The sequence below is a fragment of the Glandiceps talaboti genome, chromosome 3, assembly GCF_964340395.1.
Source record: "Glandiceps talaboti chromosome 3, keGlaTala1.1, whole genome shotgun sequence".
Lineage (NCBI taxonomy): Eukaryota > Metazoa > Hemichordata > Enteropneusta > Spengelidae > Glandiceps > Glandiceps talaboti.
In genome coordinates, this window is record NC_135551.1 from 3,852,390 (window position 1) to 3,874,212 (window position 21,823).

The 21,823-nt window shown below is 36.2% G+C and overlaps 2 protein-coding genes across 3 annotated transcripts in view; one reads left to right on the forward strand and one right to left on the reverse strand.

Moving 5' to 3' along the window:
• The window catches only part of LOC144432668 (nucleolar pre-ribosomal-associated protein 1-like), a 51,115-nt gene extending 40,388 nt beyond the window's left edge, over nt 1–10,727 (forward strand). The window contains exons 24-32 of the mRNA XM_078120931.1: nt 844–1,018; nt 1,518–1,768; nt 2,031–2,191; nt 2,981–3,199; nt 3,875–4,021; nt 4,684–4,793; nt 5,734–5,916; nt 8,299–9,182; nt 9,976–10,727. Of these exons, the coding sequence (XP_077977057.1) occupies nt 844–1,018; nt 1,518–1,768; nt 2,031–2,191; nt 2,981–3,199; nt 3,875–4,021; nt 4,684–4,793; nt 5,734–5,916; nt 8,299–9,182; nt 9,976–10,163 (2,318 nt within the window). The 3' untranslated portion in view covers nt 10,164–10,727. The remainder of the gene's footprint in view (nt 1–843; nt 1,019–1,517; nt 1,769–2,030; nt 2,192–2,980; nt 3,200–3,874; nt 4,022–4,683; nt 4,794–5,733; nt 5,917–8,298; nt 9,183–9,975) is intronic.
• Nucleotides 10,728–10,896: 169 nt separating this feature from the next.
• Nucleotides 10,897–17,156, reverse strand: LOC144432894 (uncharacterized protein CXorf65 homolog). Of its 2 annotated transcripts, none has more exons than XM_078121195.1 (5): nt 16,571–17,156; nt 14,906–15,001; nt 13,971–14,090; nt 12,836–12,907; nt 10,897–11,780 (listed from the first exon to the last, which is right to left on the reverse strand). In XM_078121195.1, the coding sequence occupies exons 1-5, from the start codon at nt 16,593–16,595 to the stop codon at nt 11,545–11,547; spliced, it is 549 nt and encodes a 182-aa protein (XP_077977321.1). In that variant the 5' UTR covers nt 16,596–17,156; the 3' UTR covers nt 10,897–11,544. The 2 variants fall into 2 exon arrangements, with proteins under 2 accessions (XP_077977321.1, XP_077977322.1); XM_078121196.1 differs by lacking the exon at nt 16,571–17,156 and adding an exon at nt 15,773–15,830.
• Between the last annotated feature and the right edge of the window lie 4,667 nt (nt 17,157–21,823).

Consider the following 21,823-nt stretch of genomic DNA (forward strand, 5'->3'; position numbering starts at 1 on the left):
GTGAAAGTTAAGATTTCAGAGTGAAAGGTAGGATGTCAGAGTGAAAGGTAAGGTGTCAGAGTGAAAGTTAAGATGTCAGAGTGAAAGGTAAGATGTCAGGGTGAAAGGTAAGGTGTCAGAGTGAAAGGTAAGGTGTCAGAGTGAAAGGTAAGGTGTCACATCAAAGGTAAGCTGTCAGAGCCATATCAACACCTGTGAATACACTTTGGGGAAAAGCTTTTCATAAATCTCCAAAACTTTTGTCCAGAAACAAAGTTTTATTTCAGTGTCCCTAGTTACTGGTTAGGTATTTGTAGCCTGGAACTGTGAAGTACATGTGAGTGAATCTGACAATTAGATGTACTGGTGTTTAGCAACGTACATGTAATGAAATATTGTGTCTAAAGTTGGCCCATGTCACTTTTAGCAAGTTGATATATCTGAATGACTGCAGCAATAGGTCATTTCATGAATGTTTTGTATCAACATTATTTCATTACTGCAGCTACAACCAGAACCTTTCCATTCATTTTAAAAAGTTATGTATGTACCGGTATGTGTGTGTCAAATTTATGTGTATGAGATTTGTCTACCATAGAGGGCGCTGTCCACCCACATGTGAGTATTGACAAGATGAGTTCAAATGTGTTGGATATTCATAGTCTTGAATACTGAAAGTCACTAGTGGATATATTTGTTATACTATATGTCAACCTGCTAAAATGTGTACGTGTGATGAAAAGTATTTCACATCAAAGTTCACAAGTTTTCCAGAAAGTCCAGTTTTGTCTGTTACCTGATGTAAAATGTACCACAGTTGTTGAAAACAGTAATTGTTTACTGTATGTAACTTTATTATTGTAGAAACCCTGGTGAAGTTCCTAGTTCTGATGGCCGACTTAAATCCAGTTTGTTGTGAAACAGCTCACTTTGGTGTCTTACTAAGTGCCTATGGTGCTACATTGAGTAAAACAGACCAATTACTGTTGTACCTCATGAATATTTATGAGAATAATGATGCTATCATGTGGGAGTTCAGGTAAGTAACATGATGATCACGTGACAGTTACCTAACATGTGACCATCACATGACAATCTTAATTGTTTCATTGTCATTTGATAGCTATTTCACATCATTATAGTATTTGTAGTGGTACAGAATTTGTTTTTTGTACTTATTAAATTAATTTCTAATGAGTTAGGGAGTCTTTTCCACGGCATTGCAAGAAGATGATAATTGTCCAATGAATAAATTACAAATATCATAAATATAGATACATCAAATGTCTTAAACCTGATCATCAGACCTCTAGTTATTCTTGTTGATAATACAATGTTCTCAGGTGTAAGAGTTTATGAATATTCATTATGCAATGTGTGATACCTAAGTATTATTGATTCAAGAATACAAGAATTTATTGAATTCTATGTTTGTACCATCCCAATAACAACAAAATATCAGTTTTTTTTATCAATTCCATAAGTATGACTACTAAGTGTTATGTTGATAGCTTGTGTACATTTTGTGTATTATACAGACCTTATATCTGGGGACCATCAGCCTTAGACCATCACAGTAATAGGAAGAAATTTGGTAGAAGTCTATGGAATGAACCCAATATGAGAGATATCTTGAATTTACTTGATAAAGACAAGATGTATGAAACAGTGATGAAGTTTCCATGGAGACGGACCCTGAAAGCTAGTCACCATGACAACAGAGTTGTAGACTCATCAGTCTATGATCCATCTTTCCTGCTGCCCTTGTTCAGCCATCTTTTGACACCAGGTAAGGTTAGGCTTTCATTGATTACCTTACACATTTTAGTTGACACCAGAATAAAGACAGAGATGTCATTGTAGTATTTCTTTTATTTTGATTTTAAGTCTTTAAGTGTATCTCAATCTGAATGTTTTCAACTCTATTAGTAGTACGTGGTACAATAGGTATACTACAAAGTTGACATGATCACTGCACATCTAGAAACTAGATGTGTGGAATATTGTATGTACGTATGTATGACATTAGTTTTAACTCAATCTTTCTACAGAATCAGTGGTTGACTGTAAACGGTTTATAGAATGGCATGGTCTTGGTTTAGCAGTGGCTACACTTAGTAGTATTGACAGTGCTATGAGAGCTGCTGCCTATCATGTGATCATGTCTTACTTTCACCATCTAGAAGGTGCTAGATTTCATGAACAAAGACAGGTAAGGATGCCATCTTGGGAGAGTTATAAGTTGTATGTAATCCATTAGCAAGTCTGTCCACAGTGCTGGAGGTGTAACCGCACCATCTCTACAGCTCAAGCACTGTGGACATTCTACATAATGGATTACCACAGTTCATCAAAAGTGTAATGATGTATTTCTATATACTTTAATTCTAGGGTTAGGGACGTATTCCGACCAAACAATAACAATACAGACCTACTTAGTATAAGACCAAGTAAAACACCTATGATGCGAGATTAAAGAACACTTTTGAGAACATTATAGTTTAGAGGGTGTTCTAAAAAGACTGACTGACTGTGCGTGGGCTTTTATTGTCTCTTACTACTGTGGTCAGGGTTTGAACCCATTCAGGGTTGTCGGTGGCTGAGTGGTTAATCCACTTGCATGTTACCACTGTAGTAAGGGTTTGAACTCATTCAGGGTTCGATTAAATTTACCACACTGTAAGTAAGAAGAGTGTCATTCAGTTTGACTCTACCAAACAGCACAGGTTTTGCCTGGGTACTCCGGTTTCCTCCTGCATTAACACTGAACCCATGAGAGATGGCCCTCACTGGACTTCTTGGGAGACAAGTATTTATATACTTAAAGAACTATCCAGTATAAATAAAGATTTTTTTATTATTATTATTACTATTATCAAAAGTTTACAAGACTCAACATACATGTACAAAATGTACAATTTTCAAACCATTTAAGTCTGTTCTTTCATGAATGCTGTCTGTGAAATTGACATGATTTCATATTTTTGGATATTTATTTCAGATTCTGTATCTGTTGAATTGTTTGAAGAATTCCATCACTGAACCTAACACCAGGATTTCTAGCGTTATGACTATTTTTATCACCAAGGTTATCCAATTATTCCTGACACCACAATCAGCCATGTATTCTATGGTGCAGAAGTTTCTTCTCATCAAACCTGAGTTTAATCTTCATACCATTCCACAATTACAGAGATTACTGTTCAGTTCTGACATGGAAGTAAGTTGGACATTATTGTCTCTTATGACATCAGAAACCAAGCTTTCACTTTAAACTAGGATAGACAAAAACTAAAACTGTTTTTTTGTTGTTGCAATATGTTGATGTTAGCTATTGAAACTTTTACTCACAGTAGGGTGGCGTTTCTTATGACTTCCATGAATACAGTTTATTTGTTTGGGTACTTCCTGTGTTAACACTATCTTGATTACAGTGTGATTATATCCACACAACAGAATCACCTACTTGTCCAGTCTAGACATGAAACAACAATAGTTGTAGTTGTAGTTCGTTTCTCTCTCAGTCGACAGCATGGTTTCTGCAGTATTATCTAGTATAACATTAAAAGTGCTTTTAGTGTTGATTTTAAGCAAAGTCAAGAAAAGGAAAATGTAAATCTGGTCAACTTCTTTACCAATCATGTAGCGATAATATTCCACCAGATATTAAATTATAAATATTCACAAAAGTAAAAGTAGGGACTCGAAGAGACATTGTCATTGTCAAAACCTGCTACACTGTACAGTTACATGCATTTTATTCAAGTCTGACACTTCATGTCAAAGGTCAACATCTGACAACATTGTTAAATTCAAGATGGCTGCCTTAAATTCACAAGGCATTCCTTTATTAGTGTTAACACTTATTTCTTCTAATAATTTGTTTAAATCTCAGTACAAACAGCAGCATACCTGGATACTACAACTTTGTGAGGCTGGTTTGAAGGACCATACAGATTTCTACATTTATAATAAGAAGTGTCATTTATTTAAATTAATCATGGCTTTCTACAATTCACCTACATGTAACAAAGCAACAAAGGTGAGATGATTGATGTCAAATGAAATATTAAATATGTAAATGAAATGAATATTTTTAGCATATTTGTTGTTGATGAGTTGATGAACTTGCAATGTTAGCATTGAGTCTGTAATGTCTTTGGAAGAATTGCCGTTTCAAGCAATCTTGTCACCAATCAGCATTGACTATTATTTCATTCAATTTATGGAAACTTTTATTTTGCATACTGTCTAGTTTGCAGTATCTTTTACAGGGATGTAAGCTAATATCAATGTCATTCTACAGGGATGTAAGCTAACATCAATGTCATGCTACAGGGATGTAAGCTAACATCAATGTCATTCTACAGGGATGTAAGCTAACATCAATGTCATTCTACAGGGATGTAAGCTAACATCAATGTCATTCTACAGGGATGTAAGCTAACATCAATGTCATTCTACAGGGATGTAAGCTAACATCAATGTCATTCTACAGGGATGTAAGCTTACATCAATGTCATTCTACAGGGATGTAAGCTAACATCAATGTCATTCTACAGGGATGTAAGCTAACATCAATGTCATTCTACAGGGATGTAAGCTTACCTCAATGTCATGCTACAGGGATGTAAGCTAACATCAATGTTATTCTACAGGGATGTAAGCTAACATCAATGTTATTCTTTCCATTTTTTAATGCAGCAACAAATCTTGAAGATTCTTGAATGTGCAATTGTTATCAGATCTGGTGCTATGGAACTTGGTCGATATCAGGGTTTGTTGCCATGGTTACACTCAAATATCATCCGAGGGTAAGATTCCTTAACATAGGAATATGAAATTTTGAAAGAATCGAACACTTCAGTGAGATACATTGTAGTGTTCTACATAGAATTGGACACTTCACTGAGACACATTACAGTGTTCTACATAGAATTGGACACTTCAGTGAGATACATTGTAGTGTTCTACATAGAATTGGACACTTCAGTGAGATACATTGCAGTGTTCTACATAGAATTGGACACTTCAGTGAGATACAATGCAGTATTCTACATAGAATTGGACACTTCACTGAGATACATTGCAGTGTTCTACATAGAATTGGACACTTCACTGAGATACATTGCAGTGTTCTACATAGAATTGGACACTTCACTGAGATACATTACAGTGTTCTACATAGAATTGGACACTTCACTGAGATACATTGCAGTGTTCTACATAGAATTGGACACTTCACTGAGATACATTGTAGTGTTCTACATAGAATTGGACACTTCACTGAGATACATTGTAGTGTGCTACCTAGAATTGGACACTTCAGTGAGATACATTGTAGTGTTCTACATAGAATTGGACACTTCACTGAGATACATTGTAGTGTGCTACCTAGAATTGGACACTTCAGTGAGATACATTGTAGTGTTCTACATAGAATTGGACACTTCAGTGAGATAAATGACAAGATAGCCTAATTGTTATATCATACCGAGTGGGTACTTAGAAATTACCAGATAGCCTAATTGTTATAATATACCGAGTGGGTACTTAGAAATTACAAGATAGCCTAATTGTTATTCTTGGCACCACTCTTGTTACTTTGTTTAGGGAGAATGCTTCATTTTTGAATTTAAGAAGTATTGCAGTGTGTTGTACCTAAAAGTAAATGGCATAATTGGTACTTTTATAGAATATGATAAATTGAGAAATGAGCGTTATAACTTCACTGTTCACATTTTATCATTGCAGTGATGGCAGCCTTTTAGAAGACACACTGACAATTGTGTCAAAATTCTGGTTGACAATGTCTTCATCTCCAGGGAAGCAAACCAACACAGATACAGGAAGAGAGGGAAAGCAAGAGAGTACAGTGTCTCTACGTACTATTGTTGGTGTACTACAGATATGTGCAGCAGTTATCCAACAATTACAGTGAGTAATTACCTAAAGATATTTACTAAAAGTGGGAACACCAGACAAGACCACCATGGTTTGTATGATCACCAAACAATATCACCATGGTTACAAGACCACCATGGTTTGTATGATCACCAGACTATATCACCATGGTTACAATATCACCATGGTCTGTATGATCACCAGACAATATTACCATGGTTACAATACCACCATGGTCTGTATGATCACCAGACAATATCACCATGGTTACAAGACCACCATGGTTTGTATGATCACCAGACTATATCACCATGGTTACAATATCACCATGGTCTGTATGATCACCAGACAATATCACCATGGTTACAATATCACCATGGTTTGTATAATCGCCAAACAATATCACCGGTTTGTCAGTAATACATACACATATGCACTTTCATAAGATGAGTACTTTATGTCAGAATTACTTAAATATTCATTGTAATTGTTTCCCACTGAACTTAAATCCTTTTTGTTTTAAAATAATAATAATAATAATAATAATAATAATAATAATAATAATTAAATAATGTTTTATAATACTAATGTTAGGTAGAAATTAAAGATGTCTCGACCAGTCACTATAATCTTCTGATGATCTTTATTAAAACCAATGTTTCGGCAATGTAACAGTTGTCTTCTTCAGGGTAAAACTAATAGATAAAATGGATAAAGACGAAAGTCACAAAATGCTAAAAATGAATACAGGATAAAAGTGTCGGAATAAAATTCTACAGATATGGAAGTAAAATATGACTACAGGGTGAAAAGATCTCACTAACCTCGAACGTATTTCTGGATGGTAAACTGAATATGAATGAAGAGAGTAGCCTTAGGTGGGCTTAAAAAGAAACGTAGTATGGCCACTTAGCTTGCAAGGGAAAGGGGACAATAGGCGGGGGGGGGGGGGGGGGGGGGACTAAAAAATAAATGGAAAGTGCGATGACTAAGGTGAGGGAGAAAGTGGACAAAAAGGGGAAAGTTAACCCTCTTTACGGTCTTTAGGGTATTAACTGAAAACATTATGTTTGAAAACTAGTCTGACAAAGTTATAGAAAAGGGTGGTCCAGAATATTGAAGAATTAGCCTATGTAATCCTCATGGCTCCAATGATAAGATAACACTAATGTGAGAACCTGGGATTGAAACCCTGGCCTTTAACTGATAAGATAACACTAATGTGAGAACCTGGGATTGAAACTCTGGCCTTTAACTGATAAGATAACACTAATGTGAGAACCTGAGATTGAAACTCTGGCCTTTAACTGATAAGATAACACTAATGTGAGAACCTGGGATTGAAATCCTGGCCTTTAACTGATAAGATAACACTAATGTGAGAACCTGGGATTGAAACCCTGGCCTTTAACTGATAAGATAACACTAATGTGAAAACCTGGGATTGAAATCCTGGCCTTTAACTGATAAGATAACACTAATGTGAGAACCAGGGATTGAAACCCTGGCCTTTAACTAATAAGATAACACTAATGTGAGAACCTGGGATTGAAATCCTGGCCTTTAACTGATAAGATAACACTAATGTGAAAACCTGGTATTGAAACCCTGGCCTTTAACTAATAAGATAACACTAATGTGAGAACCAGGGATTGAAACCCTGGCCTTTAACTAATAAGATAACACTAATGTGAGAACCTGGGATTGAAACCCTGGCCTTTAACTAATAAGATAACACTAATGTGAGAACCAGGGATTGAAACCCTGGCCTTTAACTAATAAGATAACACTAATGTGAGAACCTGGGATTGAAATCCTAGCCTTTAACTGATAAGATAACACTAATGTGAGAACCTGGGATTGAAACCCTGGCCTTTAACTGATAAGATAACACTAATGTGAAAACCTGGGATTGAAACCCTGGCCTTTAACTGATAAGATAACACTAATGTGAGAACCTGGTATTGAAACCCTGGCCTTTAACTGATAAGATAACACTAATGTGAGAACCTGGTATTGAAACCCTGGCCTTTAACTGATAAGATAACACTAATGTGAGAACCTGGTATTGAAACCCTGGCCTTTAACTGATAAGATAACACTAATGTGAGAACCTGGTATTGAAACCCTGGCCTTTAACTGATAAGATAACACTAATGTGAGAACCTGGGATGGAAACCCTGGCCTTTAACTGATAAGATAACACTAATGTGAGAACCTGGTATTGAAACCCTGGCCTTTAACTGATAAGATAACACTAATGTGAAAACCTGGGATTGAAATCCTGGCCTTTAACTGATAAGATAACACTAATGTGAGAACCTGGTATTGAAACCCTGGCCTTTAAACTGATATTTTATGTATATTTCAAACCAACACATCCTTGTACTGACATTAATTATCTTCTATTTTCAGAGAAAGGGTTACACCACAATTCTTACATAGTCTTATGGACTTGATACATTCAGTGATGTCCTACCAACACAAGATTTATGGAGACACTGTTACATGGCATGTCATCAAACCAGATCACTTTGTTGTATGTCTCTATAAATATGGAGGGATATTCCAGGACCAGGAAATACTGGAAAACTTGAAGGGAGAATCCAGTGGTTTGATAGGAAAGTCACAGGGAAAGAACGTTGGAAAGGAAAGAAAGAAGCAATCAGGAGATAAAGATGAGAAGAGAGCAGATGAAGAAGAGATTTGTAGTGATCTACAGAACGAGTGTTTACAGAACTTGTTACAAACTCTTTACTGTTTAGGGTCACAGAGTTTCACAAAATCTCAGCTTCCAAGTTTGTCTGTTATCTTCTTGCTACGATGGTCATTGCAGAGGACATATGAAATGTCAAATATCAAAATACAGACACAGTGTATGTTACAACAGCTGATCTGGATGTGTGACATTATTAGAAACTCTGAAGATGTCAAGGATTTATTATTGAAAGAGGTTGAACCTGACCTTGTGAGTCTTCTCCTCAAAGTCTACTCATTTACGTTGGGTCGTATGTTTAATGTACCAAGTCATGTGACAGGAAGTGATGTCACAATAGAGGAGGAAGTTGAGAAATCATTCCAATCAGACAGCCTTACACAGGAACAATCCATTGTTTGCAATGATATTCTCAATACCCTGAATGCTGTCTTTTGGCACCTAACCCAGCACTGTATGTTACCAACCAATGAAGACAAGTATGGAGAATTTGGATCTCTGATCAGGAATGATGTATACACAATAAACCTGAAAGTGTTTTCCCACAATGCAGCAGAGAGTGCAGAAGTACATAAATCAACAGGTAGGTTAATAATCATATTGACCTGTTATCGGTTCCAAGCTGCATTGGGCAGTTCCCTATACAACGCTATGTATTGCATTAAGGGGTGTACACACGTTACTCAGGAGGATTGTTGTCACTTGATTGTAGCCTTGATTTACATGTAAAAACTGTTTTTGTTATTTATAGTGTTTAGTCTTCCTTGTACATTATTCCTGTCAATTAAAGAGATCAACTTATCTTTTTGTTTGTTTTTTGATGAATATTATTTTAAATGTAATGAGGATAAAACAAACAAAATCAACAACACAAAATGACGTTGTCTCACAGAAGTTGTTCCAGAACCTAGAAATAGATTGTTGTGACTATTATGATGAAGTCAATGAGTCACTGTAATCATACAAGTATACATTATTGGTATTTTTGTGAGATTTTTTGCTTAATTGTATTTATTATATTTCAATAACATTTCCATCCTGAAATGATGACGATATAATTATGTGAATGTTTTTGTCTATTGTTTAATTGAGAAGAATTTGTAGAATTGTTTGTGCATACATCCAAGTTACAGTCAGCTGACAAGTCTCTCCTTAGCACTGTTGCATGTGCACCTCCACCCCCTCCCCCCTTCCCACTGCACACATGCATAATGCAAAGACACAAATGGTAATATTCATACAAAAGTAGTGAGCAAAGTAATTTTTATCATCATTTTATTTTGTGACCTTTTGTGAAGCTTTCAGAACCAACAAAATGTCTATTTGAGATGTTACTAAGCTTGCATTGTTTCATATTATGACTTTCTCTCTGACAGAACTTGAAGCCATGTTGATGCAAGAACTGTGGACAAAGTGTGATGAACCCAGTCACTTTATGATGGCGCAACAAACACAGCAGACTGTATTACCAGTATCTCAAAAGAAGTCCAAGAAAACAGAAGGGAAAAAACCGAAGGTCAAAACGCCAAGAAAGTCTTCTAAGAAAAAACTGTCAATAAGCTGAATTGTAACATGAAGAAATGTCAGGGTTATTGTAACTTTGCAATTATAGCTAACATCCTGACGAGGTGGGCAAGATAACCTCTAGATCTGAAGATGCAAACACAGTGTTGGGTCATAATAGTTTTATTACATGCTGACTGATAATTGAACATTTATATGGTGATAAATGTATATTGATTTTATAACTATGATTTCTGTGTGGTTAGATATCCAAAATTTGAGAATATTTTACAAAAACTGCAGTGTAGACAAAGTCCAATCTGATTATAATCTGATGTGGTGAAAGTGGCAAGATGGCTTTATTTACATCTATTTTCATCATTCTGGAAAACATGTCAATTTTATTTCACATAGAGATAAAATACTCAATTCCCAGTCTAAACATATTTGTGACGAGGTCAGTCAACTTGAAAAAGGTTGTCATTTTTACTGGTTCTGTACGCCATAGGTAGTGAGTGCTGCATATGGCCACTGAAATATGTTACAACATGTTAATATTTTTGTGATTATCAAATATGATATAGTCAACTTAATAGTGTTACTTTACTGAGACCAGCTGTTATCTCCCATTCATTGAAATAATATTCTTTATTAAAACTTTATGAAATTCATTCATATAACATTTGTATTAAGAATCATTACTTTCCTTGATCAATTAATATTTTTGATAACTTCACATATTAACACATTTCATTGAAATATATGATATATATGAACTTTATGTTTAGTGCAAGTGACTTGAGGAGATTTCCATCGTAAGTTTTAACCCAATTCTGTCCTTATCTAATATAACTCTAAAGTAATGATTTCACACTCCATGTAACATACCATTAGTAATTTCTAGAGTTACAGTGTGAAGACAGAATTTACTGTTCCTGTGGCACATTGAGGGCGCTCTTGTAGGGAGCTGTACAGTAATGACAAAATCATTGAGGGCTTCAGTCCAAGTGCTGTCACCAAGGAACAACTATCGACTTTTCGTTTTTTGATGCTTTGAATTTTAGGCAAGTCTTTTATGCACATCTTTTAATTGTGTATAACAGGTCTAAGCAACTCTAAGCAACCCTTTCTCCAACTTCTGGTACTAAGGTACAATATATACTTCTGATCAATATAAAGTCCACCAAAGACAAACCCCTCGCCTTCAAGTTTTACTGTGTCTATTCCAATTTATTTTAGATGAATAGCATCACGTCAAAATTTTTATTCTTGCCAAAGTAAAGACACGAAATCCAATTTTACATTTTGTTCACGTTATTTCACATCACAAAGTGTGTAAAAAATATTCACAAAACTTGTCCACTCAGTGATCTGCAAGTTCAAGTTTTACGTGACAGAGTCTAACACGTCATGATTCAATTCATGCACACAGTCAGTCGGATTCATTGTTTCTTTGATCCCTTGGCTGTAGATTGTTTTGGTGAACTGCTGCTACTTCCAACGTTTTTCACGTTATGTATGATAGCCCCGATCATGACGTAGTTTGTTTTCTTTGAACCAGATGTTTCTCTGACTGACTCTAGGTGGCGCTTACTCATCAGGAGTTGTTGTTCCTTTCTTTTCCTTGCTCTTTCAAGTCGGGCTTTTTCCATTTTCTCTCGTTGTAATCGCAGCCGTTCTGAAAGGGAAAGGAAATGTGAACTTAAAATAATTATGACAGTAAAAGCAGTTGGTGAAGAAATGCATGCTTTTGCCAAATAGGGAGACAGAGGGGATGTTGGGGTTGTGAAGTTGCCAAATAGGGAGACAGAGGGGATGTTGGGGTTGTGAAGTTGCCAAATAGGGAGACAGAGGGGATGTTGGGGTTGTGAAGTTGCCAAATAGGGAGACAGAGGGGATGTTGGGGTTGTGAAGTTGCCAAATAGGGAGACAGAGGGGGTGTTGGGGTTGTGAAGTCACCAAATAGGGAGACAGAGGGGGTGTTGGGGTTGCAGTTGCCAAATAGGGAGACAGAGGGGATGTTGGGGTTATGAAGTCACCAAATAGGGAGACAGAGGGGGTGTTGGGGTTGCAGTTGCCAAATAGGGAGACAGAGGGGGTTTTGGGGTTGTGAAGTTGCCAAATAGGGAGACAGAGGGGATGTTGGGGTTGTGAAGTCACCAAATAGGGAGACAGAGGGGGTGTTGGGGTTGCAGTTGCCAAATAGGGAGACAGAGGGGATGTTGGGGTTGTGAAGTCACCAAATAGGGAGACATAGGGGGTGTTGGGGTTGTGGCACTTCCTTTCACAATTTGGAAGAGTCTAATAACTTAAAGTTAAAAGTAAATGGGAAAACAATGATAATAGGAATGTAAATTCCCATAAGGATGTTTTTGAAAAAAATGATATACAACAACAACAACAACAACAACAACAACATCAACAACATTAACAATACAATCATGTATATATGTGCTAATTGTAAGTGCCTTGATTTGACAATACCCTATAGATCACATCAAAGCATCAAAATAGAACAGACTTTTATTTTTGAGTTGCTTTAATAGTCTGTTAGATGTGCTGATAAGGTGCGCCCTCACGCGATGGCCAACCCATTATAAAGATCATTGTAGCGTACAGTTTTCAGGATTTTTTGATAATGTCGTGTATGCCTTATATAAGTTTATCCTCCAACTTGCCCATAAATTTTGGTTTGAATTTTGGTTTGAATGGTATGTTTAGTGTCTAACTTACCCATAAACTTTGGTTTGAATGGTATGTTTTGTGTCAATGGAACAAACGGTTTGTAACTACCATCTTCATTACCTGTAGGGGTTGAAAGGATAAAAATATTCAATTCAATGACTGGAAAAATCAACTCATAAAATCTGAAAATAAGACTAAATGTGTGGTAATGTTTTGATTCATGGCATTTAACGTCTTTATTTCTAACTTGCCATTACTCCATCAGCATATATTTTTTTCATTTTGCCTGGACCCGACCACTACGAACAGTAGCTTTTAATTTGTCATTTTCTCATGAATTTCAAAATCATTCTCGATCGATATCGTTCTCTTTCCAAAGTAAAAAAAAATATATAGCATTATAAGATTTTGCTGAGTGAGACTCCCAGGGGCGTTACCCCTAACCAGCTCTGTTAGGGGTGTGTGGCCAATACTGCCAACTCCACACCTCATTTCATACCCATTTTGACCAAAAATTGATACCACGTTTTAGACCATTACAGATTGTAGTACAAAATACAGTTGTAGTACATTGTCGTTCCATACTAAGGAAATGGTAGATCACAAAATGTAGTTTTCACTCTTGTATTTTTTTCCCCAGAGAAGGCAAGATTTTCGGGGCAATTAATGGCAGAGTTGAGAAGTCAATGGACCGGACCACAGTTTAGACTGGGCCAAGCAAAAACGAAAATAATATAGAATGGACTACTATACACTTTAGACTCTTCAGCTTGAAAAATAACCCAGACACTATTTCAGACCAAAGTGCTAGAAAACGCGCCTCAAAAGGTGGAACTATTCTGTTTAATTTATTATACATTTTCTTTGTGTGGAAGATACGTCCTGTTGGGCGCCCTCACTCATCGGCCTACCGACACCAATGAGGACGAAGCGACACTGAGACGTATCTTACGGTCTACATGTATTACCAAACATTGTAGTTTCCTGTAAACGTTACTGTTGAAATTCAATTGTATGGAAATCACTACCCGGAATTATTCATATTTCTCGTCTTACGTATTAGAAGATGTATCTAAATGATCCATTTCAGTTACCACAACGCAACTCTGTGTAAGGGGAGGAGGAGTGGGAGGTGGAGTAGGAGGGGGTATTTATACCATGCTCCTCTATCACTGATACTTACGTTCTATTTTGATCGCTACGAGTGTACTTCGAGGTTTGATTAACTTACTAAGTGTTAACATTGGGGGTTGGTATAGCAGGTATTTCAAGTGTCCGTCTTCGTCAGCAAGATCTATCAATGCTGTAGACAATTGGAATCAAGAACACCATGAATGAACTGTTATATTATATTATATTAAAATAGACTTCACTTTATTATGTATGTATGTATGTATGTATGTGTGTGTGTGTGTGTGTGTGTGTGTGTGTATGTATGTATGTATGTATGCATGTATAAATGTATGTATAATTTTTATAGTGATGGGTATACGTATAGAAAAAAACATATCTAGTATACCCCCATGAGTATCTGTTTATTTGCTGGTTTATTTAATTAATGTATTTGTCCCTATGCTTGTCATTCGTTTGCTTGTTCATTTGTCATTTATTTGATAGTTTGATTGTTTGTTTTGCTTTGTTTGTCACACGGTTCCTGTGTCCCTTGTGACACACACACATACATACATACATACATACATACATACATACATACATACATACATACATACATACATACACACACACACACATACATACATACATACACACATACACACATCCACACACACACACACATACATACATACATACATACATACATACATACACACACACATCCACACACACACATACATACATACATACATACATACATACATATATACATACAGACAGACAGACAGAAAGAAAGAAAGAAAGAAAGAAACAAACAAACAAACAGTCAGTCATACAGACAGATGGGAAGGCAGATAGACAGACAAACAGTCAGGAACTGTAGCGGACATACAATTGCTACTAATAGTATGGGTAAGGTAGTATAAAACCGATACCTGTCATGACTAATTCTAAAGGTTACAGGTTAAAGGTCAACTCTCTACATTCTACACATAAACTTACTGTTATCATCCCAGTCGTCTTCTTCCAATTGGTCCAGGACATAGTCCATCACACTTCGTGCACCACACTGAATGTTGATTAGCAAACGCTGACAGTCTGTCAGTATTAAATGAACATTACATCATCGTCAGACGAAAGTGAAAACAGTGCTAACTATTTTTCTAAATAAGTCTTCACATAAAATGCAACTTTCACTACATCTATTGACTTTGGCATCTATGTAAATGGTCGGTAAGGAATTAACTCTTTTTTACGTCTAGTAGGTACGTATACAATCGCACAATGTCACACAAGCTCAATAAACGAACTTCGCTTGTTTGGTGCCGGGAGCAGGAGGTCTGACGTCAATCCGATTGATGAACTTCATTTTCACACTTCTGACCAAATTTCGAAAATTGTCATGCCTTTCAATGATGACAGCTTATGTATTTACTACTGAGATGTTGATAAGTTGATTAAAATTTACCTCTAATGTGAGTTAAAGTGCTGGATTTCCGGTAGTATTTTAATGTGTTTACAGTCATGTTTTTACAGTGCAATCAATCATAGTGGTGTGACCGTCACAATTTTCATCATGGTTTACATCATATATAAACATGTCGATGTTGCACTTGTGAAGGTTCGTTTAGAGGGAGGGGGGGGGGGTGTCCTTTATAAACGAAGCTCGTTTGTTGAGCCTGTGCGACATTGTGCGATTGTTATATTTTCATTGGCTATTGATCATGTTAAGAAATAAAAGTAGATACAAATTTGATTGACGTCAATTTACTAATATTGACCGTGTTTGTTTCCTTGGAAGCACACAAGTTATTTTGACGACTCTGGTTTTGTACCTACTGAATAAGATATGTCAGTCAGTATTCTTACCATGATACCAAATACACCACGTTGTGAACCACAGCTGAGATAGAGGGCGCTATTCATTGTTACTCGCTGGGTGTATTATTTCAATGTATTTCCGCCAGTTGATGTAAATTGTTTGCTCTGGGCCTTATTTAATCCAAAATGACCGACGTAGTGTTTAAATTTAGATTAATTATATTCCTACGAGAATTTCCACGAGTCTGAGAACATCGTTTTCCAATGTTGTATCTCACTACTACGTCACGGTACTTTTTTGTGAGTATGATAAATTACGTGTTCTGTTTCGCTTCTCAAAGGCCCATCTACATATGGAAGTATCAATTTTGAATCATGTCACTTATATTTTCATTATAATTTTCCCCCTGATACTTTACATCTGCCTCATTGTTTGTTTGGTATACAATAAAATCAGTTAGCAGTGAGTCAATGGTCCATTTCCGCTGACGGCGCTGTCTATTTTTTGACCACAGTCATAATGTCATCCGCTTAGAAATTAGTTTGGATAAACATTATCTCCATTTACAGACAAACTTAACACATTTTGCTATCGCTAGAAATGTGTCCAAATCCTTTATTGTAAATCTCAGAATAAATCAAACGTTTTCACGATGATTTCATGGGGCACATGATCATTCACTGACTCGAGAACAATCGAATTATTACATCACCGATTGAAGTAGAAAACATATCCAGTAGTCGTGGGTAATCAGTGCTTGACGACTATAAATACCTATACCGTACCCAGCCACAGACAAGGGAAATAGTCTAAAATTGCATAAAATCATGCCCGGAATCACTTACCTCCGTATAAAACACTCGCGAACATTTCCGTTGTTGTATAAATTATTTAACTCAGGGACGTCGTTCTGGTATGCGATGGCGACGTTATTAATGTGAATTCGAAGTGAAGTGATTTAATGTATAATTTGATATTTTCTTTCATGAGGTGTTACATAACGGTTACTGAATAGATAATGTCATTTCCAACTTTTTATGCGACTGGTAGAAATCATCCAACTGCCACGTTTCCACAATCATACACGCGTGTTCGAAAATTCATTTACTTTTCAAGTCGACGACCCTAGCGAGAGAATGTCGATAGAAATCGAATGCGCTCTGGAATGGGCGCCTCTTTCATTTGCACGTGCAATTTCGCGTGGCGATTGCTACTAGCTCCCATAAAACTCGCGATGGACTGTACGAGTCGGGATTGTTTAATATCGGTGTAACCGTGAACACCTCCTGAATCTTTCCGGAATATTTCCTTAGTTGTGACTCCTATAGGATATGCAACTTGTTGTCACTGGTGTGACTCATCGCTTTAATTCCCTCGTTGTTGGGGCATGAACATTTCCAAATGGCTGTCGTTGCTACGAGATATACCTCAGTGTTGGATACAGCGTTCAATAATGAGAGCTGTACACTGATGTGCTGTCTAAATTTATAATTATTTCGATAAAATGTCGTTAATTTTAGTCCGTGTGTTACCAAAGTCCATTACGTCGGTGATAAAATCGTTGATAATGTTGCCAGTAATCGTCTCGTCACTTTTCACTACGATTGTCAACTGTTCTGTTGTTTTGTAAGTTTAAAGAGTGTCTGTTGGAATATTATTACCTACTATAACATGTATTGCTTATGTTAACAATGTTGTTATGAGTGTAGTTTTCAGGTACAGTTACATGCAGAACGATGTTTTGTGTAATTTACATAACTTCCTTGCTATGACTGATACTTCAACATACATACATACATACATACATACATACATTCATACATACATACATACATACATACATACATACACACACACACACATACATACATACAGAGCATACATACATACATACATGCACGCACGCACGCACGCACGCACGCACACACACACACACACACACACACACCGCGGTTCTAGCGAAACCGCTACCAGTACTGCATCTACGATCTACTATGGTATATAAATTATAATAACACAACTTTTAATTTCCTCCTTAAAACAATTCACAGAATGTTGTATTTAATCTAGTGTTGATATTAATATTTTAAAAGTATTTGGGAACTGATGGTTACTAAAAACAGTTGCAAAAGTGTCATTAAATGCTGTCATTTCAGAACAAAATGTTAAAAATCTTCTACAGCAGGAGGGGTACACCCCCTCCTGACCCCCCCCCCTGCCGTCGCATTACCAGCCGCGCCGACCTAGCATAGCAGGTCGAGTAAAACATATACTGTCTAAGCCCTCTTGTGAAAAAATCACATTTGTTGACGTCAAAGAGCAAAGTGTCACTGCCTTCTAAAAAGATATAATTTTATATTATTAATACGTGTATATGCAGTATAAGAGTGTGTGTGTGTGTGTGTGTGTGTGTGTGTGTGTGGGGAGGGGGTCACTCAAATTTACAATATCAGATGGGGGTTGTTGTTATATTTTTTGAGCAAAATGAGGGGGTTGGGTTACCCATATTTTCAAATTATTCATTATATTCCTCCGACCCCCCCCCCCCGACCGTAAATAAGTAAGATTTGTTAACTTTATAATTCTATTGCCGAACAGGTCGCGTAATGCTGGATATATAAAAACTACTTTTTAGCTTGTCCCTTCAATATAAAGGAATACAGCTAGGATAAAAATCAGCTTTGGCTTGTTCCACTTTTATTAGATTTCATTATGTATTACTACATGAAAATTAGTAGATTGTCGTTATAAACACTGTCACTATAATTGGAGTTCATACATTGCAGATAAGTTTTATTATTGTTTTAGAGAGAGAGAGAGAGAGAGAGAGAGAGAGAGAGAGAGAGAGAGAGAGAGAGAGAGAGAGAGAGAGAGAGAGAGAGAGAGAGAGAGAGAGAGAGAGAGAGAGAGAGAGAGAGAGAGAGAGAGAGAGAGAGACAGGATGGGACATGCAGTGATAGGTCTGTCATGTCAGGGGTAGAATGAAACATTCTAGTATGAATGATCAATACGAATGTTTCAAGCTGTAACTTTGTGCATGTATGTGTGTATATATGTATGTATGCATGTCTCTGTATGTATGTATGTATGTATGTATGTATGTGTGTGTGTGTGTGTGTGTATGTATGTATGCATGTATGTATGTATGTATGTATGTATGTATGTATGTATGCATGTCTCTATGTATGTATGTATGTATGTATGTATGTATGTATGTATGTATGTATGTATGTATGTATGTATGTATGTATGTATGTATGCATGTCTCTATGTATGTATGTATGTATGTATGTATGTATGTATGTATGTATGTATGTATGTATGAATGTATGTACTATATATGTATGTATGAATGCATGCATGTCTGTCTTGTAAGAATAGTGTGTCTAACAATATATTTCCATAGGACGGCATTACTCCTGTTTTCATCCCGATCTTAGATAGCGGAGGACGGACAGACGCCTAAATACACGTGGTGTTTTTTTTTCACATAACATCCGATCAGCGAGCCAATACATCAAGCTAGCTTTCAATGTCTTCTCAATATATGCCCGCCATTCACTATGTGTCGTCATGCTAAATTTCAACCAGATGATCACTCTACCATCCAATCCAGAGAAAAAAGTCACGATGTCGTGGCCAACACAGTCAGAAACACATAAATCTACTTAACTTTGTGACATATCTGTAAGGGCTGTGGTGGGTCGTGTCTATACTATACTGATTATCATATATTTAGTACATGTCAACAAATCCATTCACGCTGACATATCCGAGTATGACGTACCCTGATATCACCTAATTTGAACGACCAAATCGATCAGTCGACAATTTCCCTTTGTTAAAAGATAACACAGGTCTACCTTTTGTGAGTCACATGAATTTATAGTATGTCACCACAATACAACACTATGCTAGTGTCGTAATTTATTTTCTGCATTCATAATGCCGGTTTGACCCTTTTCAAGGTAAAGCAAATAAGTACCTAATAACTAACATAAAGTTGGCCTAATAACGACTGTAGTGTAGGGCACTTATATTCACGGCATATAAATAATTGTAATACCGCCACTCGGGCCCGAGTTTGACATGTCTGACATTTTAAAGTCGTATTTATGATACAACCACACAAGACAACAGTATTATCCAATGTAAATATGTATCTAAACAACTGAACAAATAATGTTTTCATGAAAAATAAGAACATTTTACTGTTTTTATTTTCCTTCTCTTGGTGTAAGATTACATTACTGTTACATTTGATTCATCGACAATACATATAACATAATTATTACTGTACAGTATACGTATGTATATAAATAGCAACAGTGTCTGTCTCGGCTGACCTAGGCCTCAGACCACTATAGAGAACTTTGAAGGGTTACTTCCTTATTGATAAACTCATTTTTATTCAATTGTGGTTCCTTGTACATGTTTTTAGTGCTTTCACATCATTTTAACACTCGTCGTTGCGAACATGCAAATCAAACTAAAAATATATTTTGTGTAATTTTTTTCCATTTTTCAGTTTCTCTACAGCCGCGTCTAAACTGAAACTTGTATAATGCATACCAATAGAAAGAGAGAAGTCAGTCTAGTATTTTACATGCATAGCTCTGACGTGTCTGGTGCAATCCCCAGTTCAACGAACTAATCTACATAATAGAGACCAACACAACTCAATGTGAGCCGGAGTCAGTGGAATTATCAGTATGCCACCACAATGGTCTTTTCATAATAAGCCTGTCATAACTTTAGTGTCCGCACTTGTAATGGTGCTTTGATTTGTTCTTAACTAAAGTCGACGTCTGACAGTTACGTGAATTAAGTGCCGAGTTGACGTTAAGGACCAATTTATTTGGTTTACTAGGAATTTTTATGGCATATATTAAGATTGTAATAAATACCGTATTTTATGGCATATATTATGATTGTAATAAATACCGTATCAATATGGTTGACGTTTTAATACGAGAATTGGCAAATTGGTTACTGGGATTTATGTGGTGGTGGTGGAATAATCTGATGTTTTCTTTCTCTCCCAGGCTAGGCTTATTATAAGTTAAGAATAATTTATGATGATTACAGGGTGATACAATAATATCCATATGACCAAGGCACTGCTATCAACCACCTTGGTAGTCTACCTCATGTAACAATTACAGATTTACTTCTTTGTGCCTATCTTATTTTGCTGATAACATGCTTTCCGTGGTAGTATCAATACAATTGTTACATACAAGGTTTGGTTGGTTTTCCGAGTGACTGATATCATTAGTCTATATCTAATAGATGCACGTGATTACGTCACATTCATGCCAGTCATGCCAACATATACATTCTAATAACTATTTCACACACAAAAAATATTTGTCTTTATTCCTTTTAATGAAAGATGCACCTGCAAGGTACTAATTCTACTGTATGGAAATAGAATGACAAGTCAGTCTGGATATTGTGAATAGCTCTGTCAGTAATTTGCTGAAAAACTTAATGTGTAATTAAAACAATGATACTTGATTTAGTCAGTTAGGTTTGTGATTTCAAACATTTTTACTTGGATATCAACATAATATTCTAAAATGCAAATATTAGCAAATGTATTAAAACACACAAATGCAAGTTCTATTGTGACATTTGTTAGTTTTTAGAATCTGTAAGATTTGACATTATTAATTCTAGAAATCCATGCCAAAATATATATCTCATATCACAGACATTGGAGATAGTCTCTCTCCGACGTCTATGCATGATGGATAAATGCAGCAGCAGTTTAAAACTTGGACGGAGGCTATTTTCTGCAATGTCATCATCACAGTAACTTGTGGGCTAATGTTCTCATCAAGGATAGTCGTAATACAAAATAAATCGCGTTATCAGGTATTTACGAATTTACAAAACCACCATCACCGGTGTTTGCACATACAAATCGTTTTTACGTGTAATACCTGTAATGGTAATTGTTGAAATAGTCAATTATACCGTCAATGTATTTTGTATTACAACCATCCTTGAATGAAATATTAGACCACAAACGACTGTGGTCATCATGAGTGTATTGTGGTCTATCAATTTCCGCGGCGATCATGCACCCGGAA